The sequence below is a fragment of the Ovis aries genome, chromosome X (genome assembly GCF_016772045.2).
Source record: "Ovis aries strain OAR_USU_Benz2616 breed Rambouillet chromosome X, ARS-UI_Ramb_v3.0, whole genome shotgun sequence".
NCBI lineage: Eukaryota > Metazoa > Chordata > Mammalia > Artiodactyla > Bovidae > Ovis > Ovis aries.
Genome location: NC_056080.1, coordinates 104,631,159 through 104,651,281, shown reverse-complemented (window position 1 = coordinate 104,651,281; position 20,123 = coordinate 104,631,159). Strand labels below are relative to the sequence as shown.

The following is a 20,123-nucleotide window of genomic DNA, read 5'->3' as shown; positions in this document are numbered from 1 at the left end:
TCCTTGAATTTGATTCCTATTTTGTTCCTAGAGCACGGAGTGTGCGTTGATTGTAAAAAAAAAAGGGGGGGGGGGGGGGGGAGAACGAGTGAAAGCGCAAGAAAGAGGGAGCGCGAACCCGCGCATCTTCTGAAGTCGCGCTTTTCCTCTCCGGGTGGAAGGGAGGGGGAGGGGGGATCCACTAGCCTGATTTTGTTCAACACCTTTCCTCTTGAAAAGTGGGGGACAGCTGCCTCCAGGCATCAACTTGGCTGCTCCTCGAAGCCACTTTTAGGTAGTTACAAACAAACAAAAAACCCCGTCCCCCCTCAGCTGTTAGGCACCTTCCCAAGCCCTATGATTTCACTGGGCGGAGAAATTAATTTGGAGCCCAGGAGAGCGGGAGGGGATCGTCAAGCCACGATTCCACCTAATCTTCCCATTCGCCTCATATACATTTGAACCACATCGAATCCCCGCTTTCCAACATACTTTACATTCTGCAAAATCCCTCTGTCCCGAATTATTGCCATCCACCCTGCACAGGTCTTCTCCAAAGAATTTGCGGGAACATCGAGGGGAGGGGGCAGGGAGAGGGCTGAACTCCCTACGTAAGCTCCCTACTGCCTGCAAAAGACTCCGTCTCAACAGAATTCGTTCACCCGAGAGGCCCCAGAAACCGTCTCTTGGATGGTGGAAAGATCCGTATTTTTTAATGGTTTTGCCTATTCAGTACAAGAATTTGCTTTTTAAAAAAAATTATTTTTAAGGGTGTAGTTATTTGCAACGTGGTACAAATAAGGCCAAGGGCTCAGATCCGAATCCAGAACACAGCAGTACCAGACTCTCCCCACTCCCCAGGTCTCTTTAACCGCCCCCACCTCAACGCGCGCGCGTGTGCGCGCACGCGAAGCCCCCCTCCCTCCACAAGCTCACACGCACACAGAATGCACTCCTCACCTTGGCCAGCTGTGGCGCCAACGCAGCCCTGGCTCCTCGACGCCGGGCTTGCGTGCAGGCGAGGGCCGAATGGCAGAGTGCGAGGTTCCGGCTGCGCGCATTCCCGCAGCGGCCACAACCACCTGCAAAGCCGGCCGCCCGTGCCAGCCCCTCTGCCAGTGCGGAAGTGGGCAGGTTAGGGACCCCGGGTTAGAGCGTTGCTCTTAGGCACCCTGTTGGGGAACGGGGTTGAAGAGAGTTCTTTCTTGGGCTCTCAGGGGCCCTCAGCCAATCAGGCGTTTCCCGAAACATCTGCGCAACAAGATGAGTGGGCTTCGCCCAGTCCAGACTCGACACTGCGGGAAAAAGAATTACAGATCCCATATGGACGTGCGAGCCAGCTCCACGCAGCCTGCTTCGTAAAGTGCGCAGACCCAAGGCAGAGCAAATTCCCGAGTCGAGTGGTAACCCTGGGTTTCCAGAGTTTCGACAGGGGAGTCTCCCCGGAGTTCCCTGGCGTAGGTCCCGCACAGCCCAGGCCTGAATCAGCGTCTGGGCTACTTCGGAGCTGCTCCCACTTACCTCAGCCCTGGCAACGCCACCTTCCCTTACATGGGGGAGGGGAAGTGGAGGTGGGTGGGTTAGTGTTTCAGCCTCCAAGGGCAGCATTTCTGAGGGAATTCCCTCTACACGCAGGACACAACCTCAGCCAAAACAATAAAATAGAAAACACAGACACACACTGCACCAAGGTCCCTGCACTCTACGCTTGCCGGCTGCCTGGGAATGAGCGATTAGTCCGCGACCTGGGCGTAGCAGGCGCTTGGACCGTAATTTGAAATTTGACTCCGGCGCCCCTTCACGCCCCTCCCGGCAACCCCCATCTCCCTTTTGGCAACACCGCCCCCAGGCGCTAAAGCACCTCTACTACAGCAGGGCTCACCTTCCCTTGCAAATAACACATTTGTAATTCACCGGTGGACTTGGAGGTCTCTGATCAAAGTATTGCCCGAAGCGGGGATTTCAGCACCTTTAAGGAAACGTTTGGGAAATTGGCAGAGCGTTGAGGCTCTTGCGTGGGCAGCCACCTGTTTCCACGGATGCTCAACGCTGGACTTCCTGAGACCCACCCTGTATGGTCCAGCTGACCCAGGTAAGCAAATCCTAGTGGGTTCAAAGGTCAGCGCGAAGGATTAGCCAGTCAACAACAACCTAGTACACAGGACAGAATTATGGGCCTCAGTCCTTGCTGCACTCTGATAGAGACTGCATCCCTTGTTGTCAAGGTGGGAATCGGGAACATGTACAAGGTTAAAAAAAAAAAAAGTGAGCAGACACCATCCATCCTACCTTCTGACAGCCCACACCTTGGTTCCTGTCAGATATATAATCCTGGGACTGGTGGATATCTTATGGGTTGTGGACCAGACGCACAATTACAGCATAACTGTAGCAGTTATAATGAATAGACTTACTGAGTGAGGTAGCTAGGAACTCAGGGACATGAAATAATGAGTGATTAGAGGAGAGCAAGCTTGATCAAGGAGAACTTCTTGGAGGAGGTGAATTTTGAGCAGGTCTGAGAGGAAGGGAGGGACCCGGATTCAATGACCGCAGTGCAGGTGGGGGCTCTGACCAGGGAGGAGACTGGGAGGAGGGAGAAGCTGGCTGTATTTGGAAGGGTGGAGATGGCAAATAATTGGGCCCTTCTCAAGAGCAGAGCATCTTGGTTGTCATGAATCTGGGGTGGAGGTGGGGCACTGCAGAGAGGGAGGGCTGCAGTGGTTCTGCAGGGAGGCTGCTGGGGGCGGAGAGGGGCAGGCAATGCCAATGACGGGATTCAGACTCTCCCACTGCTGGTGGTTGCAGGGGTGGTTGCTGTTTAAACAGAAAGATACTGGGCACCACATTGACCGGCTACTGGGAGCCAGTGGAATTGTCCCACTGGTTGGGCAGAAGGCTTTTTGTGCTGGGGAGCCCTGAGATGCACCCTATTTAAAAAAAGACAATTCTATGATTGTCCCTCATGTTTATTCACACAACCGCCCCCCACACACACACCCCATAGCCTTCTTGATTAGAAAGGAAGGGATTCTGAGATGTGACCTCTTGTTTATTCAACAAGTACTGACTGCTCACCAAGACACTGGTGGGCACTGTTTTCACATACCTGCGGCTGTACTGAAGTACCTCATGGTGTTTGAGGGTTTTTTGTTTTTTTTTTTGATACACTGATTTAAAATCAGAATAAGATGTCCCGGTGTATATGGGAACATCTAAGGCCGGCCCCACATTGTACCCTAAGAAGAACAGAACTCTGCTTCTCGGTTCTTCAATAAAACAATAGCCAGGAAAATGTCCCAAGCAGACACAAAGAGCTGTTTTGGGGAGCCTGGACCACACCATCAGAGAACAGGTGTTTCTTGCTCGAGGAAGATGTGACTTTTCAGTCAAAGTGCCTCTAAAGATAAACGGAAGGGTGATTCTTCACTTTTAAAAAGGATTCACCCTGGGATTCCTTAAAATGGTTAGCTCCCTAAGTTCAGCTAGAGATGATTTCATTCTACACAATTTTAGTCCTTATAGTATAAAACAAGGGGTGACTTGGGGGAGGGTGTGAGGGGCCAGAGGATAGATATTCAACCTAGTGATGGGAGAGTTTTCTTAGGAATTTGATCCAAAGCTAATCCTATCTGGGGGGGCAGGCCCCTGTGGAGCTCCAGGATCTCTGCCTGGGTTTCTCAACTGACTGGATTTTCAATTCAGGTTCTGAAGCAGTAGAAAAAAAAACAAAACAGATTTTCAAATGACACCATGTGGTTTGCTGAGTCACTTTTCTGACCTGACTCCTATGCTTTTAAGAGTTAGAGTGATATTTGCTAAGGAGACCCGAGAGCTGTGAATAAAATCAAAAGCCAGTTGGCTGGGAAGGAGCCAGGTGAGTGATATAGCCCCAAATTTAGAAAGACCAAGACCGTATACACACACTCCCCCACCTCTAGACTCTAGGGTGAAGTGTTTTCCCTGTGAGGTGTTGAGACACTTGCGTGTGTCACAAAGATGCCCTTGTTGTGTCCAGCTGTCTCCTCACTCTCTTTGGCTAGCCTGCGGTCTGGGAGGGCTCAGATGGTGTGGAAATGCAGACAGGGATGGGAGGCCACGTGGCTAAGTTTATGTTGTGTGCTTGCACACTCAGTCGTGTCTGACTCTTTGGGACCCTACCAGACTCCTCTGTCCATGGAATTTTCCAGGTAAGAATACTGGAGTGGGTTGCCATTTCCTTCTCCAGGGGATCTTCCCGACCCAGGGATCGAACCAGAGTCTCTTGTGTCCCCTGCACTGGCAGGCGAATTCTTTACCAGTAAAGTCTATGTTAGAGCCCCTCTGTGGAGCCAACTAGCAGATTCACTGAGAAGCTGTCATCAAATGGATGTGGGGACCCTGGTTTAGAGACTCATTTAAGGTCCCTGCGATCCAGAGGAAGGGTAACACCTTCAGATAAACAGGAGAAATCAATCCTGCTCCCCAACCCCAACCCTTCGCAGTCCAAGCCTCCCTGCTCAGCTCCTCTGGTTACCAGCAGTCAGCTCCCTATTTGCAGCCCAAAGAGCCCTCTCACACGAAGGGCCCTAATAACACAGGTGTCTCCAACTCTCCTGAGGTTTTCCCCTGGAGGCGGGACTCAGCACCCCGCCCCCCCAGGAGCCCCCTTTCCCAACTCACTTTACCTCTCCTCCCAGGTTGCGACATGACGCTTTAGTCTGTGAATGCCTCTAAACACTCAGGCCACTTCTACATTTCGATGTAAAATGGTCTTAGAATAGGCCCATATTAGAAATGACCCTGATGAGTCACGTCCCTCACTTTCGAGGCTGACGTCAAGGGAGAGACCGCTGGCCCCTCCCCCGTCCCTTGGAGCCTGAGGCAAGGACCGCACTAGGGGAGAGGAGATGGATGGTGGGGCTCATCCAGGGTGGCTCTTCTTCCCTCAGGGGAGGAGGCGTCTGCTGGGGGCTGCAGGGCCAGCCACAGCCCCTCCGTCTCAGCATCGCCAGGCCTCCTGGGTCTCACTGGCTTTCTCCTTCCCGCCCCCCACCCCGCTTCCTTCAGCCCCTCTCCCCTCCCTCCCTCCCAGTGGTGCAGTCTGAGCTTCAATGGCAGCCGCTTCCCGAGGCTGCAGCGAGGCCTCCCAGAGGCCTCCCAGAATGACGGGGTCCTAGAAACAGTCCCAAGTGGCCTCTTCAGGCCCATAAATAACAGCCAAGCCACCTGGGTGGGCGACCCCGTCATGACACTCCTCTCTAGAGAACTGGACTCTCAGAACTAGTCCCCCAGTTGCTTATTTTTATGAGAACTCCTAGGTGGTACCTCATCACTCCTATTTCCTGTTGAGAACCCCCTCCGAACGAGGAGTGTTGAACAGTGCTCTACTCCTTTAAAAAAAATTAAATTGAAAAACGAGTCACATACCATTTTTCTATCTGACTTCATAAGCCTGTTTAAAAAATATATATATTGGTTTGCGCTATCACGTCTGATAAGCACCGGGCAGGAGAACGGGGCTCTCATCATTCGTGTTTATGTCACTCACATAAGCCTAAACAATGTAAGCTACAATCCTCCCCATCTACCTCCCCTGATACAGATCTTTGGGGACTAATGGCCTCCAAACATTTACTTTATTACACGCATTTGTTTTGTGGCAAATCTTGCCAACACACCATTTTAAAGTTTATACATGAGGTGGCAAATGTCAGAAATAAATGAAAAAAAAAAACACACAAAACAAAACCCAGTACCTGGCTTGGTTCTGGTATTTACACTGAAAATGAAATTTCATATCTCCTGCTTATGAGAAAACCCTTCTTAGTTGCATATTGGCTTTAAAATATTGTCATTTAATATCTTCACAGTACGCTTTTCATTTATCATACACCTTGTAATTTGGCTTAAAAAAACACTCCACTAAGTGTGTATGACACATCTTTTATCAGATGCCAAAAGCACAAAAATGTGTTTTGTTTTTATGTCACTGGTACAGTTCCTTCTGATGTTTATTTTCAAACCGGAAATGTATATATTTTACTGTAAATGTAACCCCTGACGACTGCACAAACCTAAAGCTCCATCTCTTCTCCATCATCCCACTCCCCAGAGATCACCCCAGTTACCAGTTGGAGTACGGAAGGAACACCTTCCTAGCGACATTTTTCTTTAAGTCCATCTCTTCTGCGGCCAAAATGGGCAATTTCAGTTTCTCTATGTGCTTTCAGGAGCCTTCAATCGGAGGAAACGAAACTCCATCTATGTCACCGTGACTTTGCTCATTGTGTCCGTGTTAATTCTCACGGTGGGCCTCGCTGCAACCACCAGGACCCAGAATGTGACTGTTGGAGGTTATTACCCGGGAGTTATTGTAAGTATCAGAGGCATAGGTAGGTCTCAGCAGCTTGCCAGCTAGAGACGTTTGGTTCTACTCTGATGGCTTTCAATTCTGTTTGAGTTTCTGTGTTTGCTCAGTTTTCCTCCTTTATATATCTCTGTGTTCATATAGAGAGACAACTCGGGCCTATTTAGAAGAGCACTGGACTAAGAAGAACCCTAGCTCCATGCCTAAGTAGCAGTGTGATCCCGAGCAATCTGCCCTCACTCTTTGGACCTCAGTTTTCTCATCTAGGAGATGTTAGCAGTTAGCAGTGTTAACCTTAGGCTGAGGTTCTTTCCTCTCCGGGCATCTGGTTCCTATACATAACAGAGGTCACCTGACCTTACTTGAACTCTGAGGGCCCTTGCAGCTTGATAGTCTTATGACCCACAGCACACTGATCTCCAAAGTCATCCTGTCGTCCTCTCAGGAAAAATATGTGGAATATCCGCTCCTAAAATATGTATACGTATTCACTTACAAATTATATACATGTTCATAAACCTATTAAAATGGAAGTTCAAAATTAGATAAAAGTGAATGCACTTTTAATTTTTAATATCTTCATACTAACTAAAATTTCAAGGAATGATACACACTTCGTATGAAGTCTCATTAAAGCTAGTGGCTATAAATCCTTATTTCAAGTAACCTACTAGATAATTTTGAATATGTGGGACTTTCTTCTCAGATATGATTGTCATTGGCATCATTGCATTTTGAATGTACTCTCACAGAGTGCCAAAGAGCTTACCCTGAGACTTCCTGTCATTTTCTCACTGTGTTACTTTATTACGATCATCTTCTTTGTAGTTTATCAACAGGAGTCTTTGCTCACCCCTTGTCCGTTTTGTTGCCACTAGTGAAGACTAGATAAGACTATCCGGGCACACATAATCTGCCCCACCCCCAACCCCCTGCTGCTTTCAAACTGCTCTCCTCCCAAAGGATGGCTGCCTTGTCACCTGATGTTTACTCGGAGGGGGGGCGCCCGTGACAGTCCGTGTGTTGAATAATTGCAATGCGCAATTTCCTATTCTTTCAGATAAACAAAAATTAGGAAACACGAGTTCGAGTAATTTCTTTCCCTACTTGAGTGGATTGTTTTACCCATCCCCAGGCTGCATGCAATCCACTCTGGAAAGCGCTGAACTCTGCATACAAAACCTCACTGGATACTAAATCACCACATCATATATGAAATGAAATATATACCATTTTGTCAATTATACCTCAGTTGAATTGAGGAAAAAGAAAAACAAACAAAAACCTCATTTGGATCTATACATGCTACTTCTGACCCCCAAAACTTAACTGAATACCAATTAAATGGCTTCTCAATTGTAACTGCTAGAGGGTGGGAAGGAAGTTAGGATGGGATTTTGTTGTTGTTTTTTACGTTTTAGGTTATCAGAGAGGACAGATGAATTTGTTGTTTTTTTTGTCTCTCTTCTTTTTTACTCTTTTTTTTTTTTTTTGGAGCGGTGGGGGTTGGAGAGAGAAGCAAAGGAAGGGGAAGGGATTAAAGATGGATGCCTTTGACAAGCCAGCACTGTGAGTGACCAAGCCTGACGCCTGTTGCCTAGGTCACCGATTCCACAGTCAGCCTCCTCAATAGCCCTGGACTCTGGCACCCAGCTGCTGAAGGCCGCCCACCCCACTGGGGGAGTTCCTCCTTGGGCCTACAGAGCTCCCCTCAGCCAAGGGCAGGTGTCCCACAAACAGCATTTGGTGCCCTCTGCTAAGCATGTGACGTGAGAACTCACCCAGTCCACTTCCTGTGGTGAGGCAAGAAAACCAGTCGTCAGCAGAATTGGGTTTTATTTTTAAACACATGAGGGAGGGGGGAATGGAGGGAGGGGGGTAAGATTGCATTTTGGTGGCTTGGGAAAGCAATTTATAGGGTCTGTGTGACTTTGTGGGCTTCAGGTAACTACATTTAGTAAGAGATTTCTGACTGCTGAGCACATGCTCAAGCCAAGATTCAGACTCCCCCTGGGTGAGGGGAAGGTATTTTCCATGTCATTTAAGAGTAGTAGCTGCTATTCATGAACAGTGGCTCTAAACCTTCTCTGTAGAATATCTGCCCGTGGGTGGCTGGGTTGGAATACATTAACAAAGGAAGGAGGGCTCGTGATTGTTATTGGAGTACCTGATGTTCAGCTAGCACTGGAAGTTGAAGCAGTGGCAGAGTATCTGTGTGTGTGTGTCTCACTGAGAGCTGATATGGAAATGTTAATCAGAGAACTGGCCTTATGGCTTAACCTTAAACTTTTCACTTTTATAGTTCCTGTAGATTGTTTCTTGAAAATAGGTTTTAATTATAGAAAGTGAAGGGGGGAGGATTGCAGGTTGAACAGCCGAAAAATCCATTTGAGGTGATAGGTCAGATCATGTTATAACAGATACAGTAATGACTCATGCCTCTGAAAAAATAAATGCCTGAGAATCTAGATTTATTTGTGACCTTGGTGCTTTCACTAATTAGTTTGGTTATTAGAGAGTTATTGTATAGACTCTAAGCCAGTGGTTTCCCTACCTTGGCGTGTATTTTAATAAACACCTGGGGGAAGTCTTAATTCAGGTGGATCGGCAGCCACTTGAAGAACTAAAACACAATAAACTATGCTTAGCAGTAAAACCAGAATGAGCCAAATGTGGCATCTTTAGATTTCGCACTATCAAGTTGGCCAGTCTGAATATAAATAACTATTGTATAGATTTGGGGAAAAAAGTGTCAGTTTATTTGGAACTCTGCTATTTTAGGATTCTGGTTAAATGCATATGTGAGGATGTAAAATTTTAAAATAGACCAATTAGGGGGCAATTATACGATGACTTACCATACACTTCATTTAAAAATATTGAGATCTCAGGCACTGAAAAATCTAATCATATTTATTAAACTCTGAGTCACGTGACACTTTTCTGCGGCATCTTTATTTTACCAAATGAGATGCCCTTCGACAATGAGGTGCATTCTGATAACTACTGTACCTGAACCAGAATGTGGTGTCATCATCTTAAGGCATGTGTGCAACAGACATCTTTAAAGATGTGCTCATCTCCACAGGCTGAACTGTATCATTAAAAAAAATTAAAACCAACCCATAAAGACAAACTGGCTTAGGATTTTTACTGTCCTCAAATATTCAAGACATAGTCCATTCTAGAAGAGTTCCAGTGAACTTTCTACCCAGGAGGACTAAAAAAAAAAATAATAATAATGAAATAAAATAAAACGAGAGCCTCGGTTGTATGAAGCTGGAAAAGATGAGGGAGAAAGCCCACTCCTTCTCTATAGCTCTAGCCTTAGATCCAGGAGAACGAGGCCTCCGAATATGCCTCCCATGCAACCCCCAAGATGGAGTCGGCCACCTGATCAGCGCTAAAAGTCCTTCATGCCAACATCTCCTCCCCTACCCTGCTGTACTGCTAGGGCCCACATCCACCTGGGTTTTCTTTCAGGAAAGAAACCAGGAGTTTCTGTCCTCTTTCCCAGGCAGGGGAAGGGGAGGCTCAGTTAACTGAAAATTATATCAGAGTTCTCATGGGGGAGTAGGAGGCAGAGACAGCAGGGATCATTCAAAACCATCAATAGCCCAGAAACCTTCTCTAAGGCCAATGTGGCTTCAGCTTCACATGTGAATACTCTGGAAATCCAACAAAATTTTGACTAACTGGAATGCTCAGGAAATACAAGGAGCTCTGAACAGTAGGATTTAATGGTTTTGTAGCCACAAAATAGTTTTGTGGTTTATTGTGAATGAGGCAGAAATTTTTTTTACCTCTTGTTTGAAGCTGTTTCTAAAATATAGGATCATTCTAAGATAAAGTTGCTTGCTTAGTAAGCATGTTTCAAAGATGAGTTTTGAGTCTTGATTTGCTTGATAAGACTAACCCTCCACTAGCTTCCTGTTGCCTCCTCAGCATTGTCATTCAAAGCTCTCTGAAGATGCCCTCAGCCTGGTCTCCCACACCTTTCTTTTCCCGAAATTGTCCATTCACAGTCCCCTGAACATTACTTGGGCTGGGACGTCCTCCCAGTGCTCTCTCTCTCTGTTAATCCAAATGTTCTTTTCTATCCTATCTTAAAGACAGCTGGGACATTTCTTAGCTACTGGGATCCACAGTTGTGTCTACCATCTTTGAACACCCTACTTTAGATTCTTTCTACTCATAATTGTTGGAAAATAGTCACATTCTGTTTTGTGGGATGTTGGGCTATATTCTCATTTAGCTTTGTTTATGCACATCAACAATCCCTTATCTAAACCCTTGGGCCAGCTGTGTTTGCAAATTTTTTTTTTTTTTTTGTATTTTAGAAAGATAATACAGTGCATCTATCATATATTGGGTTGGCTGAAAAGTTCATTTGGGTTTTTCATAAGCCTCAGAAAAACCTGAATGAACTTTTTGGCCAACCCAATATTATCTAACTATCCCAGTGGAGTCTTGAGATATACCCAGTAATCAAGCATCTTCATCTTTCTACAGTAAACTGTGAATTTTTACACTAAATAGAGAAACATTATAAAATAACCTCACAGCAGTTTGAGGTCAGATTTTGCCACCAAGTTAGTTACAAAAAAGCCTTTTGGTTTTAAGAGCTTTGTTGATTTCAGGATTACAGAATGGGATTGTAGACCCATTACCTAATTATAATTCCTTGAGGCTATCTCATTGGTCTTGGTATCGTATCCCACCTCATTTCCTGGCCTCCAAATCACAGGTGTAGTACTGAGCCTGCCGGAATAGCTGTCCAATGAAAACTTATCAAATGATTAATCTTTTTGAGCTTCATCTCCAGGATGGGAGTAAGCATGGGTGCAGTCTAAAAAGAGCCCTGGAATCTGATTTCTAATGATTTGTCTTTTTTCCCCCTACAATTGGAGAGCAGCCAAAACAAAGCAAGCTGGTTATTTGTTCAGGTAGTGGGGAGTCGAGATGGAGGTCCAAAGGTCTGAACATTCCATGATTCGGTGTTCTCGAGGGAGGATCATAGAGCTTACCTCTCTGAGGCCTCTGGGGAGCAAACAGTTGATTAGAGGCCGCTGCCTATTTGCAGGAAATTCTGTTGAATTTTTTCCTCCTTTGCTTTCACTGCCTCAGCTCTTCCTCAAATAGGATCTCTCACTCCCTGCTTGCAGAGAGCATCTTCCCTGAGGGGAGTGGGCAGTGGCAAAGGTCTCTGTTCTGCTCACAGCGGCCGCAAATGCAGCAAAGTGTGACTGGAGGAACACCAGCTGTTAGTCAGGGGATCTGAGGGCTACTCCTGGTTTTGCCTGAACTTGCTGTCAGAGGGGACAAGCCCAGACAATTCTCTAGGCCTCCATTTTGCTGTCTAGCAAATGGGACTCATATCAACATGGAGGGCAAGTGCTTCTTTAAATTCAAATGCTTTTCATATGTAAAGTAGTTTTAGCTGCACTGGCAAGTTAGTGCCATCATCCAGATGAGTAAATTCTTCCAGCCAGAACTCAGGTGATCTTAGTGTCCCACCTGGTGAACTCTGCCTGTCTTTGGCCCCATTTCTCTCCTCCTCTGTGAGATCTGGAAGCGACCGTGTATTTAGCAGCCTCCCTGATGCAGGTCACACTACATACATGCCTTGTCTCATTTCATCCCCACAGCAGCCCTGTGTGGTCGAGATCATTGTGATTCCCATTTAATAGAGGAGGAAACTGAAGCACAGAGTGGTTAAAGAACTAGCCTAAGACCACATAGTTTCTAAGAATAGCAGAGTCAAAGAACAATACAAAATGAATTATTCTCAGCTTCCTGAGCACCTTGTTTCTGTCTCACCTGTGGTCATTCGGTCACAGACTCTCTCCCTCACTAGGCTATGCATTTGTACAGGGCAGGGAGCATGTCACCTTATTTATGTGACAAAAGTACTCAGTGAGGGTTAGAAAATGGAATGAGTTGGAGTGGAATAGAAATGGAATGGAAGGAAAGGGGAGGGAACTGGGTAAAGCAACTGGCTGCCCTGGGATTTCCAGACAATTCTATGAGGCTTCAGGCCGCCTCTTCCGGTCATTGCCATCAGAGAGTTATTTGAGAGTGTCAGCAGGAGTGTCTTTGCTTTGCTTCCTGTATTAAGGCAAAGGTTGCCATTGGGGATCAGGAGACATTCAGTGAATATCTGTGGAAACTGATGAACCACTCAGTAAAAGGACTTATTTTCCTTGTAAGAAGCTGCCTGTGACTTTCTTTCAATCTCCACAAATGGCCCAGGGTTTCATAAGCACAGACTATTCATGGAATTCTTCCTAAAAAAATGGAAACTGTGAACATATTGAAAGGGCAGATAAGATAGAATATGAAACTCTTCCGAAATAGAGCAAAGAATGATAGGATTTCCCAGCTCAAATCAGGTTAGAGCTGCTCAAAAGTTAAATGTCTTTTTAAAAAGTGATAATAATCGTTAGAACAATAACTCCTATTTACTGAGTACTTGCTGTGTGCTAGGCCGTGTGCAAAGTTCTTTGACTGTAGCATCCTGGCTAATCCTTAAAAAATCCTGCAAGACGGCCACTTCGATGGTCCCCATTTTCCAGCTAAGGAAACTGAGGTTTAGGGAGGTCAGTCAGTTTGTTTAAGGTTGCAGACACAAGGGAAAGAGCTGGGTTTAGAAGCCAGGCTAGTCTGATGACCAGCTTTTAATCACGATACTTTAAATTTTTTATTTATTTGTTATTTAGCTACGTCTGATCTTAGTTGTGGCATATGGGATATTTTGTTGTGGTAAACAGGCTCTCTAGTCGTGGTGCCCAGGCTTACACAGTATGTAGGATCTTAGTTCCCTGACCAGGGATCAAACCTGTTTTCCCTGCATTGCAAGGTGGTTTCTTAACCACTGGACCACCAGGGATGTCCCGAATCACTATACTTTTATCACAATGGATTTTAATTACATTTCAAACAAGACCAGGTAGGAGACAGGCATAGAGTAACTGTGGAGAGAATGTTCTCTGTAGGGTCTTGGATGGCACAGAATACACCCTTATGCTCTTCAGCTTGCATTGCCCAAGAAGGGCTGCTGGCTGAGTGGCCCTACAGAATGAGCCTTGGAAATTTGTATTCATTCCTTCCCTTCAGTCCCCCTACACTGTCCCACCAGGCTCTTGCCCAGCCTTTGGGTCCTTTAGCTTTCCAAGCCTGGTATAAGGCTTGGGGGGCCTCAGGCTGAGAGAGATACCCCTGTGAGCCAAAGTAAGGCTGCAGATGGAAAGCCTGATCATTAGTGAGGCTCAAGAGAAATGTAACTACACCACTGGACTTTCGTTAAGATTTATTGGTCCATTCCCACCACATTTTACTTCTTCCACTTTCATTCCTGATAACGGCCATCGGTTAGTGATTGTTCCCAGCCGAGACTGGCAGATTCAGTCCACTAATGGCAGAACTGAGAGCAAAGTGGGATTTGCTACTCTGAGCCATCATCCCAGACGCTAAGACAGGGAGATTGTTTCTCAGCGTTTTACACTGCCATTTCTGCTCACCCTTTAATGAATGCTTTCTGTCTATAAATGAAGCAAAGATGGAAGAAGAGGTGAATAAGTGCTCACATAAATTGCAGTGGGTCAACCACAAATACAGGCTTTCAAAAAAATTGTTCTTTTTTTTAAGTCTAGGTTAAGGTGCTTGCTGATTTCTAAAGTACTTCCTGGGTTTGATTAGTGTGGCAGATGCATCAAAAATTGCTATTTCCAACCTTTATTTTGTGATTCGTGCATCAGGGTAGAAGGTCTCTTTTCAAAGAAAAGATAAAAGATCAGAATATAATGTGTGCTTTTCACCGTTCACATGCTAGGTAATGGATATGGAAATTGAAATCAGCAGGCTCTGATAAACTATGGTTGACTTTTACATTTAGCTTTCGGGCACTTGAGTTTCTTTTTAGGTGTGATTCATATCTACAGGGGCAAATTGGTAAATGGTGGGAGAAATGCTTTTTTAGCTCATACTGTATTTGTGTGCATAACAAATGCACAGGTTTAGCAGGTTATTTTCTGTGATCCTGAATCCTGTCCTGGGGCTGGAATGATTGTGTGTGTGGTCAGGCTGACCATCTATACCCTGTTGCTTTACAGCTTGGCTTTGGATCATTCCTTGGAATCATCGGATCAAACCTTGTGGAGAACAAACGGCAGATGGTAAGTTTTCATGGCTACACAATCTTCATCTGAAAGAGCTCAACATTTCTGTGGATGGGTAGCACACTTCCTAAGGTGGCCCACATTGGACCACGAAAGAAACAGCTACCTTCCTCTAAGCTTCCGGGAAACTTGTTGTAAATCGACCCTGTGCTGTGGGACTTGTTCTCACCTTGCCTGATGCTCCCTCAGTTGCCCAGCTCATCTCCTTAAGTCACAAGGATAGAATAATCTGTATCTTCCCCTTTGCTTTCCCCCTCATCAGCGAATGAGTGCGCCAGCCTAGCCAGTCAGGCCACTGTCCTCACTTAGGGTGCCTTTGCTACTCTGATTCCTGCACTTAGTGGCCACCCTTATCCCTCCCTCTCTGATGTATAGCCTGAGATTTCCATCTAAGGGACTTGAATTAATAGAACAAATACATATAGGGCACAAGAAGACAAAATAAAATTACAAAGTTGGTCTCCGATAGTCCCATGACCCTTGGTTCAAAGGTACCTGTGTGATGAGGTGGAGAGGAAAGATGGGCATATACTGGGAGGTAAAACTCACCAAGTTCTCTGTTCGAATGGGGCCCCGCAAGGGCAAGCTGTTGTGTCTTCCTGCTTCAGCCTGAGAAGGCTTCGTAGAGGGCAAGAGAAGAAAGTACAGACTGAATTGCAAGCTTATTGCGGTTTTATAGGCTTGTAAATCAAGAGGCCTGGTGAGTGGTCAGATGGTGGACTGATTAGCCTCCCCAGTACAAGTCTCCATGGCATCTAGACTTTGATAATGGAGTCTATTTAACAGCAAGTTTAATCAGATAACATAATAGCTCCAGGGACAGAGAACTCTCACCATATGTTCTCCCCCAGCAGTGTGGGGAGTCGGCCTCGGGGGAGTTCGCATAGTCCTCTTCTTCCATGTCACCTGGGCTCTCCCGCAGCCAGTTGTGTTTGCACTTTGGATTTAAATTATTCAAAATAACAGGGGAGTTCTAATTGTAGAGCTGATCATAGCATAGCTAATAATGCCAATTTCATGACATCGTTCATCCATTATTTACCAATCCTCTGTACTGCTGTGAAGTGAGATTTATGGGACAAGGTTTCTGAACAACTCCCAAAGGAGATCTGTATTTCCTCATAGCCTGTTGAGATGGGAGAACCTTAGGGTGGTCTTGACTTTTATTTCCTCTCTTATCCGTAGAGAGCAGCCTAATGTCATCCTGTTTCTCCCTTTCCTCTCACAAAAGCACCTCAAGGAGTGTTGTTTTGAGGGTCAACAAGGGCAGATGGGGGCTTCCCACAGGGCTCAGATGGTAAAGAATCTGCCTGCAATGCAAGAGACCTGGGTTTGATCCCTGGGTCAGGAAGATCCCCTGGAGGAGGGCATGGCTACCCACTCAGTATTCTTGCCTAGAAAATCCCATGGAGAGAGGAGCCTGGCAGGTTACGGTTCTTGGAGTCACAAAGACTGGGACATGGCTGAGCAACTAACACTTTCACAGGGGTAGATGGTGGGCTCAGGCAATACCTACTCCCGACCCTGGAAACACCTAGAAATGCCTACCTCCTCATTAGATTGTAGTATTACCCTTGTAATGGGAGATACATTATTAGGAAAATTTCTGTTACCTAACACGATCAGAGAATAGGGCAGTCTAGTTCCAGCAATTTTCGTACTTGAATTTTTTCTTATTGACTGCACAGAATTGATCGATTTCAGAGACTTCAACCCTTGTAAAATGTCTTTGACATCTAAGCCATAAGTTGTGTGGTCTCCTTCCTCTGTGATGCAGGGCCATGTCAGGTTGTGTGGGGCCTCAGAGTCATGAGGGGTTGGGCAGGTCACTGTACTAGGAGTTGATGGGCACAGGCTCTTCCATAGCCTGGCCAGTAACCTGGGACACACCATTTCCCCTCTCTGAGCCTCCAGCTCCACAGTAAATAAAATAGGGGTTGGACTACGTGATATCAAAGGTCTGACACTTTTCTGAGTCTCAGAGTGGAAGAGCCATGCAGCCTGATTCCTCAGCCTCCTCTTCCTTGGGTACTCACTGACTCACGGAGTGAGTTTCTTAGCTTGCCCTGAACATGTAGGACATGCTCCAGGGGCCCCTTCTCTGCATCCCCTTCCCACTCAAGCTACTGAAAAGGGCCTCCCCGTGGGGTGATGGGCCAGCATTCTGCTTTGCCGGGAGGTCTCTTGGGGATCGCCGCATCCCCGGAAGCAGTGAGAGTGGAAGGCTAACAGACACTTTTGCTTTGTCCCCCAACAGCTGGTGGCTTCTATCGTCTTTATCAGCTTTGGTGTGATTGCGGCCTTTTGCTGTGCCATAGTTGATGGGGTCTTTGCTGCCAGACACATTGTGAGTATTTTTAGTCTGGGGTTAAAGTAAGTGTGCGATACACGGAAGCTTCATCAAGCGGGTGTGTACTGGGTGTGTGCTGAGGGCTGTAAGGGGTGCGGAAGAAGTAGAAGACAGGATCCCTGTCCCATGGAGGTGACGTCAACATAAGGACCCCACGGAATGCACTACAGCACTGGGGCTGAGCTGGGGGGGGTGAACTCTAGGTGCCAGAGTGGTTTACCTTGGGTCAGGCCAGGCTTCCCAGTGGGGGAGGGGCTGGAGGTCGTTGAGATTTGGAAAAGTCAAAGACAAGGGCATCGGGGCCAGGGAATTGGCACTGGGAGTGAGGAGGCAGGGAGAGAGCCCTGGTAGCTGACCTCCCCTCGCCATCTCCAGCAGCGACAAGAGTGGCCCATGAGGACAGACACATTGTTTTTGGCATGTGGAGTCGAGTTCCCTGACCTGGGCTGGAATCCGCGTGCCCTTGCATTGGGAACACAGAGTATTAATCCCTGCCCCAGACACCCTTTCTAGGATCATTGAACTTTGCTGTCTTCATAGTTGGAGAGGAGTGATGTGATTGGGGTCTGGAGAAAGCCCCAGAACTAAAATTCTCCAGAACAATCCCAGTCCTGGCGTTCAGGCACCAAGTGCTTCCAATTCTGGAGAAGCTAAGCCTCGAGGAAGGCCTGAAACCCAAATCTGTGCTTCTTTTCAGGGAAGCCTGGGATTCGGGTCCTTCCCATGGGCCCCGCTAGAGGAACCCCCACCCCTCACTCTGTGCTTTCTTAATCTGGCCTCCATTGGGCTCAATAGACACAATGCCCACAACCATGAACTTTTATAGGGTCCCAGAAAAATAGAATTTATTTTCAAATCAGAGGAAAAATGATGACCTTTTAGGCAAAAAATAAAAAATAAAAAAACACACAACTTTTCACATGTAATAGAAATTTGTCTTTATACCAACACAGTCATAACATATAATTAAAATAAATGAAACATCCAATTCAATATTTTGAATGGAGGAAGGAGTCCGAAAAAGGCAAAAGTCCCAGGGAGGTCATAGCGTGGCCCTGATCTGGCCCACAGATCCCAAGCAAGAGTAAGCTAAGCTGCTTACTAAGCCCCCACAACCCACTCAGACACTTATTTTTATCCCCAACTGAACCAACAGTGAAAATGAAAACATAAAGCAATTAAAAATCCATAAATAAAAAAGAAAATGAAAACATCCTATGAACTAGTTGGAACTGTATATTTTCTAAAACAAGTGAATTAGGGAAAAATTGAATCATAGAATATTCTGTCGATCAGTGATATTTTATTCCGTTTCAGTCTTTGGCTAACAGTGCAGGTTAGCCTGAGGGAGAGTCCTGGGTATGGATGGATCTGGGCAAGGGTGATTTGAAACATTGTTTCAATCCCAGCTTGTTCTTAGACTCTCCTCACAAACCTGAGTCAGTCCCTCACTTGCCAAGCTTAGTGGAATTCACATAGTCAGTGTTGGCATGTAAGGAGATCATTTCTGGGCAGGGGGAAAAGTATGGGGTGGGAGAGAAAGGTTTTTTGCCCAGTTCTCTTTTGGGGCCAAGAATAGATTGGTTCCTATATCAGATCCACCCCTTATTATTTTAGCTGAGAGCAGCCATCTTTTTCTTTTTGAAAAGGCAAATGACGCAACAGGAACTTGTGACATCCACTCTCCTACCACCCTAACCACCCTAAAATAGCGATTCTATCGCATAGGCAATTTTCACATGTTACCCCCTGAGTATATATACCTATTTTTGTAGCATGCTTGCAGTCAGTCATAGTATTGTGTGCTGTTTTGTTCCAACAGGCGCCATTTTAATGACAATAATTCTGTTTTTGTGTGGTGAATTTAGCGTTTCAATGTGTCTTGACATCTATTATCTCATTTGAGACCCACAACCATCCTGTGAGATATGTAGGGCAGATATGATTATCCCCATTTGACAAGCACTCTTCACTCCAAGGCAGTCTCCATAGCAACACAGGCCTAGTGGCCAAGAAGCCTGTGGTAGATTTTCATGGCATCATGAGCTAAAATGGCTTCCTCCTTTTCCCTCCTCTTCCCACTTGAGACATAGTTCACATCTCATCTAATTTATCCATCTGAAGTATATAATTCAGTAGCTTTTAGTACATTCATGGATATGTGCAAACTATCACCAAATCAATTTTAGAAGGTTTTCATCATCCCCCAAACAACCCCATACCCATTAGCTATCACCTCCCTAATCTGCCTGCTCTTCCAAGTCCTAGGCAACCACTAATCTACTCTCTTTTTCTATAGATTTCCCTTTGTTAGTTAACATTTCATATTAATGGCATTATATAATGTGTGGCTTTCTGTGACATCCTTTACTTAGTATAATGTTTTCTACATTCATCCATATTGTACCATATGTCAGTGCTTCCTTTCTTTTTATGGCCTAATAATATTCGATTGTATGGATATACCACTTTGGTTGTTCATTCACCAGTTGACAGACATACAGGTTTCCACCTTTTGGCTCTTATGAATAATGCTGCTATAAACATTTGTGTACCAGTTTCTCTGCGGACCTGTGTTTTCATTTTCTTTGTGTATATACCTATGATTCAAAGTATTGGGTCATATGGTAACTATATTTAACCTTTTGAAGAACTGCCAATTTTCCAAAGTGGCTGCATCATTTTATAGTTGCACTGGAAGTGTCCGAGTGTGCCAATCTCCTATTATTAGCTGACTTCTTAATTGTAACCATCCTAGCAGGTATGAAATGGTTTCTCATTGTGGTTTTGATTTGCATTTCCCTGACTCCTAAACTCCAAAAGGTTTTGATTGGTGGCCTTAGCCAAAAGGCAATGGAAGAAAAATCCAAGTTATATTTACTGGAAGTTTCTTCCAGCCTCTGACTCTAGGTCATCTGTACCTCCTGCTGGTAGTGGCCTGCAGTAGAACATTTGATTCAAGAGTTTGGGGTAAAGCTGGATGAGTCTTTGAGAAAACCTTTTTGCCTACAGTGTACCTGCCAGCTTAAATGAAAGGCACATTTGGACTCCAGCACTGCTTGGGTGGGTTAGAACCAGCCCTTCCTGTTGTGGAGCCCCTTTAATCTCATGGTGCCCTGTCCTTTTGTTTACTTTTTGGCTGCATCCCATGGCATGTGGGAATCCAGTTCTCTGACCAGGGATTGAACGTGTGGCCCCTGCAAGTCTTAACCACTGGGCCACCAGGGAAGTCCCATGGTGCCCTGTCCTTTGGCTCAAGGGCATATGA

The 20,123-nt window shown here is 45.8% G+C and overlaps 1 protein-coding gene and 1 long non-coding RNA gene across 3 annotated transcripts in view; one reads left to right on the top strand and one right to left on the bottom strand.

The window, feature by feature from the left end:
• The window catches only part of LOC121818169 (uncharacterized), a 54,388-nt gene extending 52,682 nt beyond the window's left edge, over positions 1-1,706 (bottom strand). The window contains exon 1 of the long non-coding RNA XR_006058234.2: positions 940-1,706. This is a non-coding gene — a long non-coding RNA (uncharacterized LOC121818169). The remainder of the gene's footprint in view (positions 1-939) is intronic.
• The window catches only part of TMEM255A (transmembrane protein 255A), a 48,227-nt gene that overhangs the window by 870 nt on the left and 27,234 nt on the right, over positions 1-20,123 (top strand). For both annotated transcript variants that reach the window (XM_004022347.5, XM_004022346.5), the window contains exons 2-4: positions 6,192-6,334; positions 14,440-14,502; positions 16,763-16,852. In XM_004022347.5, the coding sequence (XP_004022396.1) occupies positions 6,192-6,334; positions 14,440-14,502; positions 16,763-16,852 (296 nt within the window). The remainder of the gene's footprint in view (positions 1-6,191; positions 6,335-14,439; positions 14,503-16,762; positions 16,853-20,123) is intronic.